Raw genomic sequence first — 23,748 nt, forward strand, 5'->3', positions numbered from 1 at the left:
GGACATTTCTGAATGTAATCAGCGGAGCAGCAGGTACCCTTTGGAATGCTAACAGCAACAGGCAGAGTGGGACCCTATGGCTAGGGGGAAGCATCTTTCGGAATATCAGGGAAACCAGACAGGCTGGACGGTAAGGGCAGAACTCAAGGCAACTGCAAAACTTCTTAACACATCCAGGCCCCAGGCCCAGCAGAGAATGGGTTCTGTTGATCAGAGTGAACGCTTATAAAGGCCAAGGCCATGAGCTGCACTTCTCTATGGGCTCCTTTGCTCTGTTGTCAGTCACTCCCTGTCTTCCTGTCCCAGGTCATTGTTTTGTAACTTCATGGTCTCGGTCATGGGGCTGGATAGGTGAGGGAAGTAGTGGTGATGATTCTATTGAACACAGTTCCAAACCAGACAGAACTACAGTATATTATTTAGCGAAGTTTACCTTGCTGGCCAAAGGGTAAAGCAAACCCCTGTGATTCCCAGAAAGGTAATGGAAGGGGAGAGAGACGTGGGATGGAGATGGGCACACAGATGCTCCTGGTCATAATTAGGGATGAGAAATGCTGATGCAGAAGCTGAGCGATCACAGGAGAATTTGCTAAAACCAAGGGCATTTGACCTCACAGGAAGTATGTGCATTCCAAGACCCTCCCCTGTGCCTCTTGGAAGGGGTGGGAGGTGAGGAACATTTCTGGGTAGAACAAGGCTGTGACATTTTTTTTCCAAATCAGGAGATGGAGGTCCAGAGCCTGAGAGTGAGAGATCCACTTACATGACAACACACGACAAGAGACATTCATCCCGAACACTTCTGTCCATTTGAGATTAAATTGAAAAGAGTAAACGGTGCCTATCTTTTCACTCAGGGCTCTCAGAATATTTCATACGCATGAATTTGTTATCGGTCTACCAACAGAAAGCTTCTCCCCCTTGACCCAGGCTGCTGGGAAGGAAATAGGTGTTCTTACGTCTACCCAATAGTTGTTTTTTTATTATTGTTTCTTTTGCTGTGGTAAGATACACATCGCATAGAATTCACCATCTTGACATTTAAGTGTTCAGTAGCATTAAGTGCATTCTCATTGCACAGCAACCGTTTCCACCATCCTTCTCCAGAATGCTTTTCTTCTTCCCAAACTGAAACTCCGGACCCATTAAACACCAACTCTCCATTCCCTTTCCCTCAGCCCCTGGCAACCCCTTTCTACTTTCCGTCTCTATGAATTTGACCATTCGAGATCTCGTATAAGTGGAATCACGCAACATTTGTCTTTCTCTGACCGGCTTATTTCACGTAGCGTAATGTTTTCAAGGTTCATCCATGTGGTAGTTTGGGTCAGAATTTCCCTCCTTTTTAAGGCTGAATGATATTCAATTGTATGTATATCCCACATTTTATTTATCCATTCATCTGTCCATGGACACTTGGGTTGCTTCTACCTTTGGGCTATTGTGAATAATATTGCTGTGAACATTGGTGTACAAGTTCAAGTCCCTGCTTTTCATTCTTTGGGGGTAGCTACCCAGAAGTAGAATGACCAGATCATATGGTAAATTCTAAGTTTAACTTCTTGAGGATCTGCCAAACTGCCCAATAGGTTTTTGCGTAACGCCGACAGAACGTGCCAGGAAGACTACCCTACCCGAAGCCCCCCACCCATTCTCCCCCAGCACAGTGTAAGTACACACAGGGGTCCTGAGAGGTGGTGGAGCTCCTGTCTCCAGAAGCAGTGAGGGAGCTATTGCAGCTGCGTCAATCAGCACCTCTCCTGGAGTCCAGTGGCCACAAGGGGACAGACCTCACTTGTTTGTGGTCCCCGAGACCATCCATCACTAGGATACAGTCATCTCTAGATAGGTCACATTGCCGTCTGATTTGTTCTCCAGGCAGAAGCCCCCGCCCCATGACTTTCTTTTTTCACCTCTTCCTGTGGTCGGAATTCCCTCACTCAGCTAATTAGCACGCCTGGCACTGTAGCGTAAGACTTTAATCAGCGTTGGGTGGTTTCAGTTAATTGTGTGGCTCTGCATCTGGAGTGGTTTGTGTTCCAGGGTCAGGAGAGGAGCCGGCTTTGCTTGGTGTAAGATGTGGGTGGAGGATCTAGGTATCTGGGGAGGGAGAATCACAGCGCTAAGGTGGCTCCGAATCTATCTGGCCACCTGTGCAATTTACCAGCAAGGTGTGGACGGTAAGCAGAGCCATTCGGGTAAAGAATTGCACCCAGGTAAATGATGGGCTGAATCTAATTTTCAAAAGTGATTTAAAGTGTCAGGCAAATTTCTGATGCTTTCCAGAATTACACACGGGATGGGGAGTGAGGCCAAGCAATGATGTACATTGGGAGATTTGGGGTCAGTCTGGGCGAGCGTGGCCATGCTGGAGAATACTGTCTGATGGTGGGACTTTGGAAATTTCCCTGGGCCTGGTTTTCTTTGGGAAAGTCCTGGAAAGGTGAAGGGGTGGGTGGCACTCAGCTTTCAAATGATGGTAACCCTTCTACATGGACTGTCAGAATCCTGGCGGTTTCCCGGTTTTAGCATCCATGCTTTGAAAAGAATGGAGAAAACCTAGATAAATTTCAGAAGAGTAATAAAAAATGACTGAACGTACAGATAGAAAGAGCCTGTAAGAAAAGGTGAAAGGAAGTTGGGTAGCATAATAACTTCCCAGGACTTATGTCCCTGTCCAGCAGGGATCCACCCTGATGAAAAGCAAAGAAAAGTAGGTTTTACCAACTGTAGGTGGTAAAAGCCCTGAATAAGTCTAGGAAGCTGGGCCAAGAGGAAGCAGTGAATGGTTTAGGGGCAGACACCCCAGTTCAAGGAGGAAATGATGTGATCAAGGTAATAAGGGAGAAAAGCTCTTCCAGGCATTAAACTCCTGACCAAGCTCACGAGGCCTCGGAAGAGCAGTTTGGGATGACGAGGGGGAGAGGTAAAGCGGCAATGCAAGGAGGAATGGGTATTAATGACAAAGATGACAATAAGAGTGAACTGTCACTTGCAATGTGCTTGACCATTTACAAGGCTGTTTCAAACCTCTTGGGTCATCTGTGCTTTGGGAAACTCTGTGAATTAAGGGGGATTTTTATCTCCATGTTGAAAGATGAGAAAAAATGGGACTCAGAGACAATAGGATCTCATTGCCAGTAAATGGTGAAGTCAGAATTTGCACCCAGCTCTGCAGGCTCCTACTCTGTTTCCCACCAAATGAAAATGACTCTTGTTTAAAATCGAGAGACGAAGGACTTTACAGTTCCAGGTATTGGCATTATTAAATGCCAGTTGCAAGATATTTTTGGAAATCTGAATGCAAAGGCTTTGGAGGAGATCAGGTTCAGCAAGCAGCTGGCTCTTCTTGTGTTGTGCACCCCAGAACCCCATGGCACGGCCATCGGAGACAGATTATGGAACATGTCACTGGGAGAAACCAGGGAGGATATTAAGTTCAGACCAAGAAAATGCTTTTGCTTGAACAAGCCATGATTTCCTCTTTAAGCCTGTGCAAAATATGGAGTGCTAGACAAGCAGCCGGAACATATGAAAACATTATTATGTACTTATGTTACCAACTTTCATCATCTTTGGCCCCTTTTATTACTTTTTTCAGCTCTAGGCATCAAGTTTTGAAAGATTTTTGCCTACTAAACAAACTGTATTTATTAAGTAATAATATATGTCCTATTTTTAGTATGGGAAATACATCACAGAGTATGCAAACCAACAGAAGACAGCAACAATCCAATTTTCATTAGGCTTTTGGAAATATTGAAAGTAACTGTGGACCTCGTTACCACTCATGAATTCCTAGGAGTCCAGCTACTTTGGGCACCATTATTTATATGCTCACATGACCAGTGTGTCTATGCCCATTTAAGGGGTAGGGAAGGCAATTAAAGAGGCAACAGGAGGAGGGTCAGTTCTGGACTGTGTGTAGAGTCGATGGTGGTGGTGGGGGGGGGGGGGGTAATCTGCAAGAGTCTGATTGTCAGGACCAGTTACAAAAACGGGAAGGTGGTATGTCGGCAGAGCCAAGGCATGGCCCAGGCTGATTGCATGAGCAGTAATAAAAGGAAAGATAAAATTCCAAATGTGCAAAAAGACATCTGAGAATGTGGAGAAAGGGCCACCAAGGCCAAGGGCAAAGTTATAGGAACAGGAGCAGGAAGCTAAAAGGTACCTTGGAAAAAGTAAAAATACACGGTGGTCATTAAGATCACTCGATGGGCACTTGAGAAAACAGAAAAGATATATAAAGGGAAGAAGAAAATTAAGGTGGAAAGGATAAAGGAATCATGTGGGATTTGAAAATAATAATTAATTCTTAATTAATTCCAAAAGAGAGCTTCGAGACTAATTGAGCAGACTCTGGTGCCAGTTCGCCCGTGCACGAGTTACACGTAGCCTCCGCCAAGTGGTACATAATTTGATGGAGGCAGACCAGGAAGCAGCAGGGAAAACGCGGCCTCTGCATTTGCTCGTGAAGCACAGAGGCTCGGCCAGGTCAGCGTGATGTATGCTTCTTCGTGTCTACTGTCTGATGGCAAGAAATTAAAAAGGACGACCAGCTCAAACTCTCTTAGCTCAAGCTGAAAGGTTAGCTAAGAAGTCCTCCATCGAGATAAAAAGGTATCCCGAATGGAAAAGAATGATTACAAAAAAAACCCAAAACCTTTTGTGAAGAAGAAACTGGCAAAAGTGGAGAAGAAATACCAAGGCTATAGGAAGAAAATTAAAATTCCATTTGATCCTGTGTAGCGTTATTAAGTACCTCCTACGTCTCAGGCCCTGAGAAATCATGTCAAAAGACTGACATCAGGGCAAAGCTACGTTGGAGGGGGCCTCCCTGGTGGCGCAGTGGTTGGGAGTCCGCCTGCTGATGCAGGGGGCACGGGTTCGTGCCCCGGTCCGGGAGGATCCCATATGCCGCGGAGCAGCTGAGCCTGCGCGTCCGGAGCCTGTGCTCCGCAACGGGCGAGGCCGCAACAGTGAGAGGCCCGCGTACCGCAAAGGGAAGAAAGAGAAAGGAAAAAAAAAAAAAAAGCTACATTGGAGAACAAAGAAATTCAAAAGATCTTTAGGAGTATGCAGGAAATAGAAGCATTTGGGCTAAACAGAAATGTCATGTGGAACATTTTACATTAACAAGCTGCTGGTGAAAGCTAAGATAAAGTTTTGGGGTTGGAGAGGAAGCCTCTAGTCATGAGAAGAGTGTGGGTAGGAAGAGAAATAGCAACAGCTGCTCTTTGAAAGCACCAGAGTGAACAACTTTATGAGCCAGTTGGCCAACATTATGAGAAAGAGAGAGCGAGCAAGTGTCCCCTACAGAGCGAGTGGATTACACCTTGTTAACAAGAGAGACAAGCGTCTTGGACTCGGGTTCAGCGCTCTCTGGAACCACAAAAAGATTGAAACCTGAAGGAGAAGTTCTGGGAAGGGGCAAAACACTTTAAGGCAAAAGAGAAACAAGAACAGAGAAAGAAGCAGCATTTGAGTTTATTACATTGATAAGAGATAAATATGTGATGAATGGCACATTTGTAGAGATAGTTGGGGGTTGGGGTGGTGGGAAAATTTAAATGTACATGTTATAAACATCTCTGATAACAATGTGATATGAATTCTGTGGAGTCTATTCCCAGGGACTTCTAAGAAAGTAACAGTTGGTTGTCTCCCCACAATGCTTATGGGCCACTTGCTCAAATACGATCCCTTTCGGTTCTGGGGCTCTAGGCCCCTTCCTGCTTCTACACGGTTTTAGGCGATACACCTGATAGGATGGCATGACTTCTTGGTGAACTACTGGGTGTTCTGCAAAATCTTGACCACTATCTCCCGTGTGGTCTTGTCCTAGCTCACCAGAGTCCCTGTGGAGTCCTGTGGTCAGTATCGGAGCTGCGGCGAGTGCCTTGGCTCAGGCGATCCCCACTGTGGCTGGTGTGTGCTCCACAACACGTGAGTACTGCTGGGCAGCTTCCTCCTGCCTCCCCCTCCCCCTCCCCCGGGAGTTCTCTCTGTCCTCGTCTTCTTCTCTATCACCACTCTCCTACTGTTTGACCTCTCCCTTCTCTCCCTCTCTTTTCTTACTCTTCCTTCTATATATCCTTTGTAAATCTATGTATCCTTTGTAAATGTATCCTTTGTAAATCTTATCTCCCTTCTTTTGTTTATCTTATCTTTACCTTCTTTTGTTTATCTTTTGTCAATCTTATCTCCCTTCTTTTGTTCTGACTTCCCTTTAAATTGTCAACTTCCCATAAAAATATATGGAAATGTCAGCATGGGAATGATGAAGGGTCAGGATATGGGAATCACCCTGGATCATTACACACTGGAGGTCTGGAGGGAGATCTCTGGACATTTCTGGTTGCAATTTGACTGTAGACTGTAGACTGACATTCCAGGGCTAGACAGCAGGAAAAAGGCATTGGACTCCTTTCTTTTTTTTTTTAATTTTTTTTAATATGTATTTATTTATCTGGACAGGAGGGTCTTAGTTGTGGCACATGGGATCCTGACCAGGGATCAAGCCCGGGGCCCCTGCATTGGGAGCACAGAGTCTTAGTCACTGGACCACCAGGGAAATCCCTGGACTCTTTTCTCCAGGCTCACGTGGGCCACTAAATCACGTGTGTGATGTCTACTGTCCAGTTAGTGATTTAACAGCCACTTAACAGACTTCAGTATCCCCCCCAGAATCTTCTGGTATTTGAGGGGTAAGTTCAAGTGTGTAGCACCTAAGAACCCTCCTCCGCAGCCCTAACACTCGTCTGGCTGTCAGAGCACCCTGCGCCCGGGGTCACTAGACCAATGTTTGAAACCCTGGTCCAAGTGTTGGCCGATCCCCCTGTGTGGCTCTTCCTTGCGGGCTCCATTTTACTCTCTAGAAGTGGGAAGAAGGCAATGGTAGACAGTGGAGACAAATGGTAGTCTGATAAATGAACTGAGGGGTAGAAGTAGGGTGCAGACAACCCCCCAGATGTGAGGGGAGAACAGAAAGCCTTTCTTAGGGGAGCCAAAGACCCTTGGCATTGCTGACTGGAGAAGCCAACAGTAGTTGGGCCCCACCCACTCTGTGGAGTTTGGTCCCAGCCAAGCTATGGCTGCGGGAACCCCAGGCTTCTGGTTAACACTTGGAACTTGACACACTGTGAGTTGGACACAACTATTACAAACTAAAAAGGACTTAAGTTTTCTTACTAAGAGCCTGAACTGTATGTGACCAATGGCATTTCCCAGTCATTTCCTGCCTCACTCCACCCCAGGAGTGCCTCTGAAAGTTAGACATGCCCTCTTCAATTCTAACACAACCTCTCCAAGGCCCCAGGATGGGCACCCTCCCCTCTCTAGGTGACAGTCTCAGGCATAATGAGACCTAGAGTTCACTAAGGAAAGGTTTGAAATCCCTCGGTTATGCTGTGATGGGAAAAAACGGAGACCCATCAACCTACCCTGAAAAGCAAGTCACTTAGAGATGACCAGAAACTGGGTACAGCAGTGTACCCAAAGCTGTGTATCGTAACAGAGAGCAGTGGCGCCTAAGACTGGCCGCCATACAAGAGGATGGAAGAGATTGCATTCAGAATCCAGGTCAGCTCTGATCAACCCAGAGGAGTTGCCCGGATGATACTTTGCGAGGCAGAGGGGAAGTCGTTTTCTTTGTCCCACACAGTGAGCCCTCAGAAAGGGACTGTGCTCCAGATCCATTGCTTCCTTGGGGGCCTTAGGCCAGCTGGCTTTCAGCTTGGCTAAGGATGGCTCAGCTGCTCCTGGCGTGAGGCTCTCACACCTGGCATCATTTAAGGGCAATCAGAAAAGCTGGCCCCCCTCTGACACTCTATGCCTGTGGGACCCAAAGGCCGGTCTCTGTGTCAGCTTTGATCCTGCCTGGTGATGTCGGCCAGCCCCACATAGCACTGAGCCCTGTGAAAAGCAGGGGCCCCGAGGCTCTGAGACGGCGGCAGGGGCGCTGTGGGTACACCCACCTCCCCTCCCCAGAGCTGAGCTAAACAAGAATGACAGGAGGAGGTACCAGAGATGACTTCCTGCGTGGCCTCAGTTTCCCCTCAGTAACATGACACCTGCCTCCTGTCAGGCAGCAGAAAACAGGGGTGGACTGGGGTCAAGGTGAAGTGTGGACGGTTCACAAAGGAAGCCGTCAGCCTGCACTGGGAAGCCAGCCTCTCTACTCTCAGCGTGGCCTAAAGAAAACAGTCATGGACGTGAACTCTGGGCATCTGCCACCAAGTCCAAATTCCACATTCCCCAGCTGTGCAGCCACCTGAGCCAGCACCGCAGCTCCAAGGTGCTCTGCCAGCTCAAGTGTGGTTCTCTGTGACCTTGAGCCTCCTGGTGGTGGGATGGGCCTGGTGCTGGGGGCTGTGCTGACGTAAAGCCCAACTCCCCCAGGAGGATTCAGCTCACGAGCGCCCTAGGCCAGGGCTGCCCGCCCACCGTGACACTCTGTACATCCACCCTCCCTCCCTCCCTCCCTCCCTCCCGGAGTTAATGGCCAGGAGAACCCCCTGGCCCACGTGGCCAGGTGAAGAAGAGTAGATGCCTGGATCTGCTAAGATGCTTGTAGTCAGGATGTAATGTTTAATTTATATGGAGGGAGATAAACTGATGCTCAGTGTACAGTTTGGAAAGTTTTGATAAATGCAAAACCCAGGTAATCCACACCCCCATCAAGATGTGCAATATTTCTTCATCCAGAAAGTACTCTCATGCCCCTTCCTAATTCTTCCCAATGGGCCTTTCTTTTCCTTTTCTGCTTAAGTTCAAGGCAAAGCCAGACATTGCTCCTCCTATATGTCCAGTTTGCACCCCTTTTCATTTGAAACAGATGCCAACAGGACTTTCATGGCTGAGACTGATGCCTGAGGATGTGGGCCCAGCAGGAAGGAGGGCAGGCAGAGGCTGTGTGGGAAGGATGAGGGGGGCCAGAGAGCCTGCAGATGCTCCCCCTGGGGCGCCTGAGTTTACTAGGAAGGGAGGGAGGTGAAAAGTGCAGGGATTGCATCACTTTGGAGGAGCACCATGCCCACACACACCCCCTGTGCCAGGCACTATGCTAGGCTCAGGGCATACAAGGGGCCTGCATTAGACCTTCTGCCCAGAAGCAAGTTCTTGGGAACCAGGCCTCTGGTCCAGGGATGGGGTGAGGGTTGCAGCCTGTGCTAGAATCAGCATGCTTGTCAGGTCCACGCCGCAGACAAGACCCTGTGCTACGTGCTACAGGGCCCAGCCAGCCTGCCCTAGGAAAACTGTGCAAAAGAGCATCAGAAACAGGGTTCCTTGTGGTGTCAAGATACATCCATTTTCTGTCACTTCTGCCAACTTTTCCCATGGTTGTAAGAAGTGAGAGGGTGGGGAATTTTGTGGGAAGAGAATGACAGCAGAAGCTCTGTGTGTGTGTGTGTGTGTGTGTGTGTGTGTGTGTGTGTGTGTGTGTGTGGACAGAGAGAGGACAGAAACAGAGACAGAGCAACAGGAGGAGAGAGAGAGCGTGCATGCAGCTCAAGATGGGGCCCCAACCAACAGGTGGCTCAGGTGGCTGAAAGGGCTGTTTGTACCAGCAAGGGCACAGGTGGGTTGCAGACTGAAGGGGCTTAAGAAATGCTCATGTAATTGAAACCCTCCCTCCTGTTACTCACCCTCAGTTGTCCTGAGCACAGGCTTGCCAACCCAGTAGCACGGAGGGTCACCCCTGTTGCCCTCTCTTTCAGCCCCGGGCCCCAGCCCACAGGCTTGCTGGCTTCTAATGGTAATGACAGCTTCAACAAACTGTTTATTTGTCCATCACCTTGAGCCTTTGTTTGCAGGGCCATTGGGCCTGAGCCTATTCTGACTTGGTGAAAGAAAGGAAAGGCTGCAGTGCCCCCACAGCCCTGAAGCCCAGCTTTCACCTGTCCTGGGCCTGGAAAGAGCCCTCCAACCCCCAGGTCCCCAGCCCCCTCTCCCTCTTCCCCTCCCGTGCCCAGGCCAAGAAGCCCATCAGTCGCAGCAGGTAACGGGATCCCCCACAGACCTAGTCCCATCGATCGGCCCAGACGTTACCTTTCTTCAGCAGGGTCATCAGCGTCACTCCTGGGAGGCTCATGTAACTCAGGACATTGACAGGCGGAAGATAAGATCAGCTTTTATAAAGTCCTTCCCTCCCCCCCGGGACCCCTCCTCTTTGCAGATTTCTTCTCTTGGAAGGATGCCCTCCCTGGATGGCTTGGCATGGGTCACTGTTCAGGACTCACTTTATATAGTTTCTGCCAAGATGGAGAGAAGGAAAGGAGAGGAGAGGAGAGGAAAAATGCTGCTACCTACACAGAAGGGATGGGTTAAAACTAAGAACCTGTCTGTGGACCGACCCAGTCTGGGCTCAGTTTCCTGCCATAAAATGGCAGTGAAGAGCCATCTTACAGCAAAGCCTTGAAAATTAAGGGAGGGATGTGCAGGCAGCCCCCCGGGGGACTAGCTCTGACTTCAGTGGCTGTGTAAGCAGAGGCTATGGGTCAGACCCAGGACCTCCTCCGTGGTCCCTGTCCTGCCGCTGTCCTCCCCGGGACTGGAGGGCTGTGATGGGGTGGCTGGGAGAGACCCACCGCTGGGAAGTCTTCCTTCCCAGACAGTCTTCAGCAGCCATGGTGTGGCTGTCCAGCGGCCACCTGGGAAAGGGCAGAGAGAGAAGTTTGTTCCACAGTCACACTAAATGTCCCCTTAATCAAGTCCAAACTGATTCCAAAATGCCAGTCCTTTTGTGCTGCTTCTTAGCATATCCCATAGCCTGGTTTTATGTTTATTTTAATTTTTTAACCTGTATCCAAGGGCTACTGGATACTCACCCGCTAAGTCAATGATCTCTCCTTGGGCTCTTTGCAGGATGTCTACACAGTCGTGAGGAATTGTTCAGATCCACTTCTGCCCAGCGAACTCTTTGCAGTCTATGCTGTGGCCTTCCCTGACTCTTTGCGAAAAATTTATCAGCCTCTGGTCCAGAGGAAAGGGTCCCAGACGAGATCCTAGTGTATTTGAATTTTTCTCGCCCCAGCTCAATAGATACAGAACCAATCCACAGGGGATTGGTTCCAGGACCCACAGCGGGTACCAAAATCCATGAACGTCAGATCCCCTAGTTGGCCCTCTGTATCTGTGGTTGCACATCCTAGAGTCACGGTACTGAAAGGCCTCACCTGGTCCGTGCCCTTCATATAAGAAACCCCTTACACACCATGTACCTAGAAGGCCTCCCTTTGCTATCCAGTCTGCCTTCCTCCAGGCTACACATGCCACCTGCCCATTTCTGGGGGCATTCCTGAAGAGGGCAAGGGTAACGATGTTAGGAAGCCCAGTCTCTTCCCTCGTCAGGGTTCCCAGATGTGGAGACAGTGATCGGAGAGCCCCCGTGATCTCCAACTTGAATAAGGTTCCTCTTACCTTTTCTGTGAAGGGCATTTAGGGAGCCCTACCCCATTTGTTTCCAACCTCCTCATGTTCTAAACACAGATTCCCCAAATACTGCACTTCAAGCACAGGCCATGACCAACGTGGAGTGTTAAGGATGGGGGATCACCTACAGGGAGAAGCAAGGAGCCAGTTCTGATATCCGAGGCTGGTAGACCCGCACTACCTGGAGGGCCTGGAGAGACGGACCAGCGGTGGTTTCCCCCATCTCCACTGCGGTTTGGAGGCTTGCCCAGGCCGGACTCACAGAGAGCCCCACTTCCAAATGGAAATTTGCTTGCCCAGCCAGCAGCGCTGGGAGTTAATATTTCCATCACTGTATTTAGGAATTAATTTCTAGAGAACTTAATCACCACCCCTTTCCCTCTCCCTCACCCCCTTCCTTTCTCCATTCCTCTCCCTTCTAATTTTCCACTTGGCTGGGAATTCTCCAGCAGTGAAAGTTCAGGCTTAGGGGAGGCGGTGGTAGCTGCTTCTTTAGAGAAGGTAATCTCATTGGAACCACTGACTTGAATAATAACCCCTCCAGGGGCCAGGACCTTTGTCCCCAAGGGCTTTTAGCACCTCTGAACTGGAGCTGGAGGACCAACTGCAGAGAAAGTGGAGGGAGAAGGGGAGGGATGAAGAGCCTAGGGGGGCCAGACTCCAGTTCTGGGACCCGGGCTGTGTTCCTGGAGCCTGCTTCCTGCTGGCCACCTGTAGGTCTGCGATTCCTGGGGGTGGCAATGGTGCTGGCAGGGATGACTGTCTGGAAACTCAAAGCCATATAGCATGCACTGTTTGAGTCCTGCCTGGAAAATGGATGAAGCAGGGTCTTCCGCCATGTCCAAGGTGTCCCCACAGTGGATTGCAAGGACGTGCTTTTGGAAGTACCTGGAGCCCCTTTGAAGGAAACATCTAAGCCCCCCGACCCAGGGGTCATGAATTAACCCTTTGCACATTCCCTAGCTCTTGCCTGACCTAATGGAAAATCATAGTCCCAGAAGAGCAGGAGGCCATTCCCCTGACAGACCCTTTAAGAACTCAGAAGGAATCCATTCTTCCCCTACATTTTCCTATCACTTCGAAGGTCAATTGTCTGTGCTTTTGAACATTTGTAGCTTCCGCCCTCATGGGCCCTGAGGGATAGTAGAAATGTCAAAACACCCCTGACACTGACCTTAAACTTGACTTTCCATGAAGAGAGCTGAGTTCTCAATACCCTTTGACAGCTAGGAAGAAAGCAGAGCTACAGCTCAGACTACTCTTTTTTTCCTCTTTGCTCCCTCCTGCCATCTGGGGCTCCCCCTCCGTCATTAAGAGGAAAAGTGCTGCAGCCATTGCTGTCTTTTCCTCTTTGATTTGCCCTGTGGTCCAGTCTGGGAGGAGATCTGTGCTTCTACATCAGCTGCAGTTTCGGGGGGTTGGATGGGAAAGCAGAGGAGGGATGGGGTAATACTAGGTTTCATGGAGGACTTATTATGTATGAGCTATGCTCTGTTCTAAATGCTTTACTTGCATCATCTTTTAACCCTCATGATAACCCTATTAGGTAGGTACTATTTTGTCCCCATTTTATAGATGAGAAAACTGAGGCAGCAAAGAGGTTAAGTAATTTGCCCAAGATTACACAGTTAGATGGGATGTTTAAAATTGTAAGCCACGGGTGGCTTCCCTGGTAAGACCTAAATCTGCGGGAGATGATACCTGTTTAGTTGTGGGCTCTCGGGAGCCATGGAAAGATGCAGCCTCATGAACTCTGGGAGCAGGAAACCATGCAGATAGACCTTGTCTTGAGATCCCTCAACCAAGTTCCTTTGTACCTCCTGCAAGAGAGAAGGAGTTGCCTCTTTTCTCTCTGGACTCTATTTGGTAACTTCAGGTGATGTTTGGGCTGAAAGCAGCTTCATTTTTCCTCTCTGCATAATTTAATCAAAGACATTTTTCAGATCTACTGATTGCTCTTGGAAATAGGAACTTCAAAGTTGGGGAGTCAGTGAATAATTGAAGTCTGTACCAGCTCTCTGGGTCTGCTGTTAATGGGAGTAATAACACTATTAATAGTGATGTCAGTGCAGACACCCTGGAAAAGTCCATAACATTAGCTTAATGGCCGGAGGTAATGAAGTCCTCGCAGAGGAGCTAGCCTGGTAAATTAACTTCCCAGACTTTTAGGCAGATGCCCTTGTTGTCATGGGTCTGCTAGAACAGCCTGGGGGTGCCTTGGAGACAAACACACTCACATCTGACCTTTCACCCTTGGGATGAGATTCCTGGACGGGTCCTGGAGAATTCACAAGTCTCAGTAATATTCAAAGTGTTTCCAGTGGCAGGCAAAAACAGCGATTAGCATAGAGAATAAGATTGAGAGGACATTTTTAAATTGCCCTAAGCACAGAAGGGGACATCAGGATGGCAAGGAAAATGGGTTTAGTCTAGAAGCTTCAGGGAGGTGGAGCGCAGTGGGTGAGAGTGGAGGCTCCAGAGTCCATCTGCGTTCATACAGGCTCCCTCTGACTAGCTGATGACCTTGACCAAGTGACTCACTGCTCTCTGTAGTTTCCTGATCTGTAAGGTGGGGTTTAAAATGGTTACCTACCTCCCATCATCTCTGGGAGAGCTCAGTGACATAAACTGTAAGCCCCTTATCACAGTGCCCAATAAGAGCTCAATGACTAGTAGCCATGATTATTTTATTCAGAATTGTGTTTTATTTCTGCATTACACATCCACTTTACTCCAAGGTCATCCTTTCTGTCCATATCTCCCCTTTAGTCAACGCCTTCAGTGATCTCTCAGCTAAATTCTCCTCTCAGACCCTCCACTATTAGGCCGTCCCTCCCACCGAGGCCAGGATGCAGTCTCATGAACTCCGGGAGCAGCAAACCACGCAGATAGACCTTGTCTTGAGATCCCTCAACGAAGTTCCTTTGTACCCACAGCAGGAGAGAAGGAGTTGCCTCTTTTCTACCTGGACTCTGTTTGGTAACTCCAGGTGATGTGGATGGCATACTTCCTTCCCCGTGGCTTGGAGGAGAGGCCCCCGCAGGTTTCCTCTGTGCCTTGAGAGTCACCCTGAGAGCAGCTCAGGGTATCCAGGTGCCCCTCTCCCCTCACCTTTTACCCTACCCCTCACCCGTCTGCTTCTTGAGACAGAGGTTCCCTTCCGTATCCCTGGCTGTTCCCTTCCCTACTCAGCTCCTTGCCCGGTGCTTCCTCCGCTCCTGCAACAGCCCCTGACATCCTCCCTTCTCGGCAGAGTCTCTCCTCTTTAACCAAAAGAGATCAGCACTCAGGAGGGATTTCCCTGCAGTCCCATCTTACCTCAACACGTCCCTCTGAGGACCCTGCTTTCCCTCACTGCCACCCCACAGCAGAATCAGTAGCCCAGAGGTTCCAAATCATGGCCACTCAGAGCAGCTCCATGTTCACCAGGCCTGTCCAGCTTGGATTAAATACTGTTTCCTGAAAGTCAAATACCTCCGAGCAGTCAACTCCCACTGGAAGGCAGGGCAAGCCCTGGCCCCGGCTGAGAGCTTAAGTGCCTTCCCCTATGTGTGATGTGTGCATTTGGGTGACCACCCTGACTTTTACGGGCATCTTTCACAAGCCTCCATCAGTTACGACCGTAAGATCCCAAGTCACCTGGATGTGATCCACTGATGACAAGGCACACTTTGAACAATAATAGGACACGGACACTAGGCAATAGCGAACCTTCTACAGCAGTGATGCTGGGCCATGGGGCTGGGATTCGGACCCAGCGCAGCCTGGCTCCAGAGCGTGCTCTGAACTTCTACCCTCGGCAACTCTGATCCCTCCTCCCCTCCCTCCTGCCCACCTATGTTTACCTTCTGTCTGCTGGGCAGGAGATATGCAGGGGATTCCAGAGTAGGTCAGGCATAGTTTCTTTTTTTGAGACGTTCACACTTGGTAGGAGAGGGCTGCGCTTAGCCTAATAATTGTCATATAGTCTAAGAAGTTCTAGACGGTGGGAAACACCAAAGTGCTCTTAACGTTGCCCGGGGTGGGAGTGGGTTGGTGGGAAGAGGGACTCACGGCAGATGCATTATAGTTGAACCATGTCTAGAGGGACAGGTAGAAGTTGGAATGGGGAAAAATGTGGCGAGAGGGCAGTGCAGACAGACGAGCTGGCGTGCACAAAGCCGAGGAAATCGGAAAGAGGAGATACGTGGAGAGAACGGTCTCGGTTTGCGAAGGGGGGCGCTGAGGCTGAGTGGGGAGGGGGAATAGACAGGACTTCCAGCTCTTTCTGTGAATGAGGAGGCCCTGAGGGCACTCCGGGGTGACTCTCAGGGTTTCGCATGTGACAACCAGTGATTGGAATTACCTTCTTCTTCCAGTTTGGGCTTGATGGGGGAGGACCAGGCTGGAGGAAGGAACCTAGAAGGTTAGTCCTGGGCATGCTCAGTTCGGACATGTCCTAGGAGCCGCTGGCAATGCCTGACCTCCGCGCCGGCCCCTCGCTGGACCAGCGGTCTCCTCCTGAGTCCCTGATCCGTCGCTCTGTCATTCCCAGGTGCACCCGGAAGGAGCGCTGTGAGCGGTCCAGAGAGCCCCGCAGGTTCGCCTCTGAGATGAAGCAGTGCGTCCGGCTGACCGTCCATCCCAGCAACATCTCCGTCTCTCAGTACAATGTCCTGGTAAGGCTGTGGGACCGGGATCCACAGACGTCGGAAGAGCCTTCCCCCCCGCCGCCCAAAAGGGCCTCAGCCCAACACCCCTCAGGAGGGCTGGGCCTAGCTGGCCAGCAAGGCCGCTCCAGAGCAGGGCAGGGGTGTTAAAGAATGTGTCCCCGGGGATGGAAGATGGGGACGTTTGCAGGACTATCGGGGAAGAGGCTTTACGCGCAAGGGGTAGAAAGACAGGGAAAACTGACACCAGAAATGACTGGAAGTGTGACCAAGAGGGGGAACGTGTTGGGAGCCCTATCCTTGTCTTTGAGATGGGAAAGATGTATGTGCAGAGGGAGAAAAGGGGGCGGTGGCGCCCACGTTCTTGCTGGGCACCTGCTGGTTGGTGTTGCCATTTTCCAAAGTTGGGGATAACGGAGGGGAGCCTGACCGGCAGTTCCTCAGGGCCTCAGTCCTGCCCAGGGCCTGTCTCCACCTACAGATCCCCTAAACGTTCTGTTTCCTGGGGCCAAATCCATTCAGATGCTTATTTCTTTTGTCTCTGTCTCTTACCATCCCACCACCTTCTCTGTCCTCTCCTGTCGTAAACTGGGTCTCTTCTGTCTGTCAATATTGCCTCACGCTTTTCTTTCTTCTCTTTCTCGCTGATCTCTCTTGCTCTCCCTCTTTCTTCCTTTATTCCATACTTTCTTTCTCCCATGTATCTCTCCCCCTGCCTGGCTGTTCACAGCTGGTCCTGGAGACGTACAATGTCCCAGAGCTGTCAGCTGGTGTCAGCTGCACCTTCGAGGACCTGTCAGAGATGGACGGGCTGGTGGTAGGCAGTCAGATCCAGTGCCACTCCCCAGCAGCCAAGGAGGTGCCCCAGATCATCACGGAGAACGGTGAGTGGTCCCCAGGGGCAAAGCGGGGTGGCAAGTCCTTCCTCCCGCCGCCTGGATGATGAGAACTCAGGACAGACACACGGGATCGAGGGAGCGCACAGGAGGGGAGGGTCAGAGGAAGCGGCGTGCATTGGTAGGGGTGTCACAGGAAGAGGGGGATGGAGTGTCCCTCCGCTGCCTTTGGAATTGAAACCAGGTGAGCGTCCAGGAGTCAACCTCACCCTGGGTGGGGAGCGGTGCCAAGAGGGCGGGAGAGGGAAAGGCCAGCACAGTGGCAGAGTGTGCCGGTCAAGTTCAGAGGTCATGCTGGAGCATGAGAGGGCCGTCATGGAGGGGCACGGGAGGAGGGATGGGGTGCAGGGGTCATCTGCTGCCTTACCCCCTGCCTGCACTGCTGGGTCTCTGACCCTGAACCGTTGCCCCTCCCACCCCCGCCCCGCCTCCCCGGAGCTTCCTGTTGCTGGCCGGCTGCCACGAGAAGGACGAGGTGGACAGAGGCCCAGCGCTGAGAGGGACAGGCCTGCCTGGGCAGCCTGATTCCATGTTGGCCCTCCCATTTGGGCTTGTCACATTTGTTCCGAGCTGATTGATTAATGAGCCTCTCAGGGAAGGCACAGAACAAGGGGCCTGGGGTCAGGGCTGTGAATTAAACATGGGCCCCAGCTCCTCCGTGGTGCCAGCTGAGGATTCCAGGGATGTCTGCCCGAATGGAGCCCACCAGACGAGGGGGTGTCCGCACAGGGTCTTTCCTTGCAGAGATGGGGAACGAGCTCGTGAGCGCTCACACACCCACGTGTAAAACCTCTGGCGTGATTTGTGGCAGCGTTGCCAAGAGTCTGCGTGTTTCTCCTGGTAGCTAATCAGTGTGTGTATTTGTAATTCTGTGCGGGCTGCATGGACATCATGTATGTGAATGCACATTTGAATACCCGTCAGAGTGTGTGTGTGTGTGTGTGTGCGTGTGCGCGTGTAGACAGGAAAGGACCTGGTGAGCGAATGAGAGGCGGGTGCCGGGAATACAGTGTGGAAGGAGAACTAGACCAGAATCACCCTCTGCAGCTGTTCTCGGGGTTGTCCTGGGACCGGGCCCGACTGAATCCGAATCCGGTTAGAGCTGAGCACACCCCCTGGAGAGGGGGCTCCCCTTTGCCAGGGTGCATTACGCTCAGTGGGACCTGACACGGGGCAGTGGCCGTCCCCCACCCCACCTCCACCTCATGGCTGACTCCGCCCACAGGGGACCACCATGTCGTCCAGCTGCAGCTCAAGTCGAAGGAGACAGGCATGACCTTTGCCAGCACCAGCTTTGTCTTCTACAACTGCAGCGTCCACAATTCGTAAGTGCCCCTCCAGCCTCACTCAGCTCCCTGTTTCTGGGGTCAAAGTTCATCCAAAGATAGAAGATCCCACCACTTTCCCAAGGACTTACCATCTAGAGGCCCTGTAAGGCGACCTCCTTCACCCCCAGAAGAAGAGAGACTCCGTTCTCTGGCACCCACAGGGTTAATGGGAAGAGGCTAGAACGGGCAGCGTGATAACCTGTGGGCTGGGGAACTCCAAGTCCCTAGCCCTTACATCTTCTCTGGCATAAGTCTGCTAACGTGATTCACTTTCCACCATCTGTTGAGGAGGGGGCTGCTTATTACCTGGAGAACAGAGTGGCCAGCACCCCAGGTGAGAAGAGGGGTCTGGGGAGGGAGAGAAGGCCCCACGTGTGTCCAGGCAGTGGTCCAACAAGTCACCTGAATGAACGCTCAGCTCTGCACAGTCCCCTGCAGGCTGGGTCGGGACTCAGGCTGGCCACGGTCAGAGGCGGGCTTCAGCCTGGGGTGGGCTTCTAGCTCTGGCTCCGGCTCCAGCTCTGGCTCTGTTTGACTGAAGCCTCCACTTCCCAGGGGAAGCCACGGGCGACGGAGGCTTGGGCTCTAGAGTCAGACCAGCTAGGAAAAGTAACCCTTCTGTGCCCCGGTATCCTCTGTAAATGAGGAAATAGTAGTCCTCTTCCTGGGGCGTCACCCAGATATGTAAGAGCTGACGTGGCGAGGGCACGGTCCCCTCGGCTGGGACATCGCTGCTTGCCGCCTGCTCATCAGCCCTGCTCAGCCCGCAGGCTGGCGGCGAGGGCTAGAAGAGCTATTACAAAGAGAGCGCTTAGAGTCGTGTCTGGCCGACTGTTTAGGCAACTGTACATTTTACTGTTACTATATTATGATTTCCTCTCCAAAGTGATGGGCCTGGATAATATTGAGAAGGTACAAACCTGTCTTTCACCATAGAAACCTTTCTTCAACCAAAATTAGGTGTGAAAGCCCAATATACAAAATAGATGGAAGCAGGAGATGGTTGAGGGTCGAGGAGACCTGGAACCCCTCTGTCTAGGAACCCCACGCATCTCACAGTCTCCAAAGAAGCTCCACGGAACCCCCAGGGTTCCATAGAGCACAGTCTGAAAGCCATAGAATCTGATCTCAGAAAGCTTTGCTTGCTTTAATATAATGTTCTGTTTTCTTCTCCATATAGGACAAGCTAGTTAACATAACCATAGATATTTGGGACTCTAGGCTGGTGGGCTCTGTCTGATTATGACAGCTGTGAGTCCAGAGCTGTGGCTCTCTTGGGCACCCCAAGTAAGAGGCAGCCAGTCCTCCCAGCCAAATTGCTTCGACATTGGAATTCTCTTCCTGCTTCTTCCCACAGAGCTTGCCATGTCTTTACCACGTGGTGACCGAATCCCTCACTCCCCTTTTGCCCCTCTAAGAAAGTAGAATAGGTCGATGAAATCATATTTGAAGTTTCCATTCAGTCCGTAAGATGATTTTAAGCATCCTGTATGCACGGCAGTGTGTTACTCATTAAACAAGGAGGATCAAACTTTAATAAGATGCAAAGACACGATCTCTACCCACCAAGGATCATGGCCTGGTGGACCAGCGGATGAACAGGACAATGAATAAGTAAAATATAATACAACAAGAGCAATACTGTTCCAGAGACAGAAACAAGAGGGTGAATAGGATGAGGGCCCCAATGAGACCAACTCTGCGTTGGTCAAAGAAGGAAGAGGAGGTGATGAGGTAGAGGAAATGTTACTCCAGGTAGAAGGACAGCACGGGGAGAGCATGGCCTGTTCTTGGCTGAAGCACCAGACACACGTGGGGACAGTGGATCTAGACACCACAGAGGCCTTGGCCTGCATGGCAAGGCATCTGGGTTCGACCCTTTGGAAGAAGGGAGCCATGTTGGGTTTTAAACAGGAAGTAGCTTTTATAAAGTCGCCTGTGTTTCCTGGGAATGGTGAGTAGACGTAGGGTTGCCAACTCTGCCCATCACACTGAGAGGGTAGCCTCAAGACCTTCCTCTGCAAAGGTGTGTCCATGTGGGTCCTTGTCAGCAGAGACGCTGGAGTCAATTTGAATTGAAAGTCAATTTCACCGTTAGTCCTAACTCTCATGGGTTCTCTGGATGAGCCCCTCTACTCCAGACTTCATTGTTTCCCGATTCAGCAAAGGAGGGCGTCATCCTATAAAAAGGGAGGTGGCTGATGAGGCTCTTGGGGGGTCGGGGTTGTCAGCTACCTGAGTGAAGGCGGAGGCCAGAGACTCTTGGCTTCCTGAGGACTTGGAGAGAAAAGGGATGGATTTTTCCAAGATCTGCTCTTCCTGAGTGTTTGAAGGTGGTTTCTACTACTATGAAAACGTGTTTTGCTAGGCCCTAGAGTCCTGGGCTTTCTGCTTTTGGTTCATGCAGGTTCTCTGATGTGTGCCTCTTCCTCCTCTGTGCCCAGGTGCCTGTCCTGCGTGGAGAGCCCATACCGCTGCCACTGGTGTAAATACCGGCATGTCTGCACCCATGACCCCAAGACTTGCTCCTTCCAGGAAGGCCGGGTGAGGCTGCCTGAGGTAGGTCCCGCAGCCAGAGCCGTGAGTGCTGCTTGCTGTGAGCGTGGGACACGCAGGCAGGTCTTCCCTTAAGAAGAGAAAACAAAGGCAAATCCCGCAGGACCACCCCCTTGCTCCCCAGCCCCGACTCTTAAGGGACCGCTTCACGAAAGCAGTAAACAAGCAAAGCTCTGAGCTCCGGGTCAGTCCTGGGGGTTCAGTTACCAGACAGAGGTGCATTCCAGGTCACTCCGTCCAGCAGGACCCTCTACACACCAGGTGAGTTCCAGAACAATCCCAGAGAGGGGGGTGTGTGTGTGTGTGTGTGTCCTAGAAATAATTATAAGTACACAGCAGGACTGTGTACAGACTGCTCAGCGGTCCCTCAGAGCACTGTCGACAGAGCAGAACTGAGATCAAAGAAGTCAAGTTGAGTAAAAGGGAGAGAAAGATAAGAATGAGAGGGTGGTCACTAACCTGAGGGTGGTTTTCAAAGTGTGGTCCCCAGATCAGCAGCAGCAGCATCTTCATCACCTGGGACCTTGTCAGAGATGCAAAATCTCCCTCTCCAGCAGCTGGGTGACCCCTCGGGGCTGCGGTCAGCACTGTGCGATTCTGCTGCACAGACCAGTCTGCAAATCACTGACACAGAGTCAGGCTCCGTGGCTAAGACACTGTTTCTGTTCCGTCCTGATCTTTAGTCTTATCCTTGAAAACTCTTCATCACCAAAATAGAAATACTCTATGCCTGTGTTGTTTCATCTCTGAGATTGTAAGTCTGTGGGCAAAGGCCTCAAGGATAATGGGTGTAAACACATTTTGGAAAAGTCTGCTGTTGTTCAAACATTATGGTGCTTGTGTGACTCCAACCGTTGGGCCAGTAGTTCTGAACAGAGTGGTTTAGAATGCTGTTGCTGAGAATAGGAAGATAGAGAGGTGATATATCTATATCTATATCTATCTATATCTATATCTGTATCTATATCTGTATCGTGTTGGTTAGACCCCACTGAATGCAAGGACAGGGCACTCTCTCAGCCAACGCTGGACTCAGACTCCAACATCTCTCCTACCCCCAAGTCTTGGGTGTACCTTCCAGCCCCCTTCACACAGCCCCACAGGTGCCATGACCATGTGGCAAAGCCATAACTGAGAGCAGGGAACTGTCCAGGTGCAGAAAGCATAAGGGCTGTTTGGGGGACTGGATGGGGCATGGTGAGAACAGAGAGGCCCACCCCCAGACTCCCACCCCACTAGGAACCCTAACTTAGGCCAAACCCTTAATGGCAGGAGGGAAGCTGTCTTGTCTCTGAAAGGGAGGAGTGAAGGACACCTCACCACCAGCATCTGCTGCGTTGAGCTCTCCTCACCCAGGAAAAATGACTGAAGTGTGTCTGGCGATGAGAAATTTCCAGCCCCGGATCCCACTTTCCCAAGCGCTGGTGGCTGAGCAGCAGTTCTCGGGGTAGAGAATGGGCAGAGCAATCCTTTGCGGAGGGAAAGACAAGGAATGGTGAGGTTGTCAAGGGGAGAGAACGCTCCCAATTGGGTAGGGGGGACAAGAGGGGCAAAAAAGACAGAAAAAGCAGAAATTTGAGAACCTCATTCAAGGTAATTAAATGATTAGGAGCCTTTGAAATCCACCAGATCCCTCAGGTGTCTCTGCTTTCCTTTTATTCCTGGGCCTCTCCACACAGGAAATCCCTGCGAGATACACCAGCCTGGAAAGCTGGAGAGAGCCTGAGAACCTCTTTCTTTCTGCTCCCATCAAGTCACTTGTAGGTTTCAGACCAGAACAAGAAGAGGCTATGGAAGTCTCTAGACACAGGCCCTCTGCCTCTGCGATGGGGTCTGTCTATGGCTGGGAATGGCTGCTCTGAATTCGTAATCCGAAAAAGAGACCCAGACCTAGATTATCCCTTCATAGGAAAAGGGAGAAAAGGGGTTATGTCTTGGCTTTAAGTAGGAATGTGAATCTAATTTTTAATGTGTCAATTCTCTGCTTCTTTTTTTTTTTTAACTAAGACAAAGTGGAGCTAAAGCTAATAGGACAGACAGGGGTCTGACAGCCAAGGGGCACACCTTGGCATGAAGACCCTGATGAAAGGCTGTACATTCTCGGGACTTCCCTGGTGGTCCAGCAGTTGAGACTTCACGCCCCCAGTGCAGGGGGCCTGGGCTCAGTCCCTGGTTGGGGAGCTAGATCCTGCATGCATGCTGCAACTAAGAGCCCACGTGCGCAACTGAAAGATCCCGCGTGCCCCCACTAAGACCTGGCGCAGCCAGACAAATAAATAAATAAAATATTTTTTAAAAAAGAAATTTAAAAGAAGGCTATCCATTCTCCTCAATCCTGGGCCTTTGTCTTGGGGTACAGGGTCAGAAGCAGAAGAAGGGCTGGTTGACCCACCCAACCAGGGGCTAAGAGCCCAGGAAGCACCTCTTCTTATGTTGTTCAGAAACCTACAAGTAACTTGACGGCAGTGGGGACAAAGAGGTTCTCAGGCTCTCTCCAGCTTTCCAGGCTGGTGTATGTGGCAGGGATTTCCTGTGTGGAGAGGCCCGAGAATAAAATGAAAACAGAGACAATTGAGCTCTCTGGTGGATCTCAAAGGGCCCTAATCATTTAATGACCTTGAAGGAGGTTTTCAAATTTCTGCCTTTTCTGTCCTGTTTGCCCCTCTCGTCCCAACTTTCTTTCTTTTAAATATGTAAAAGCAGCTGGCATCTGCTGCTCAGAAAGAGGAAAAAAACCTAGAAAAGAATAAAACAATAGCCCACCACGTTTCCCAGTGCAATTCAGGGATCTCCATAAAAGAATAATGTCTTCAGGTGCCCAGACTGCAAGCCAGGTACAGCACCCATGTGCACCTGGTGGTGGCAGAGGTCACTGGGGATTCACAG

The 23,748-nt window shown here is 50.7% G+C and overlaps 1 protein-coding gene across 4 annotated transcripts in view; it reads left to right on the plus strand.

Moving 5' to 3' along the window:
• Positions 1–23,748, plus strand: part of PLXNA4 (plexin A4) — a 608,317-nt gene that overhangs the window by 501,949 nt on the left and 82,620 nt on the right. For all 4 annotated transcript variants that reach the window (XM_060305298.1, XM_060305299.1, XM_060305300.1 and 1 more), the window contains 5 exons: positions 5,846–5,946; positions 15,968–16,091; positions 16,813–16,966; positions 18,204–18,303; positions 20,751–20,865. In XM_060305298.1, the coding sequence (XP_060161281.1) occupies positions 5,846–5,946; positions 15,968–16,091; positions 16,813–16,966; positions 18,204–18,303; positions 20,751–20,865 (594 nt within the window). The remainder of the gene's footprint in view (positions 1–5,845; positions 5,947–15,967; positions 16,092–16,812; positions 16,967–18,203; positions 18,304–20,750; positions 20,866–23,748) is intronic.

Source organism: Globicephala melas, chromosome 9 (assembly GCF_963455315.2).
Source record: "Globicephala melas chromosome 9, mGloMel1.2, whole genome shotgun sequence".
Classification (NCBI taxonomy): domain Eukaryota; kingdom Metazoa; phylum Chordata; class Mammalia; order Artiodactyla; family Delphinidae; genus Globicephala; species Globicephala melas.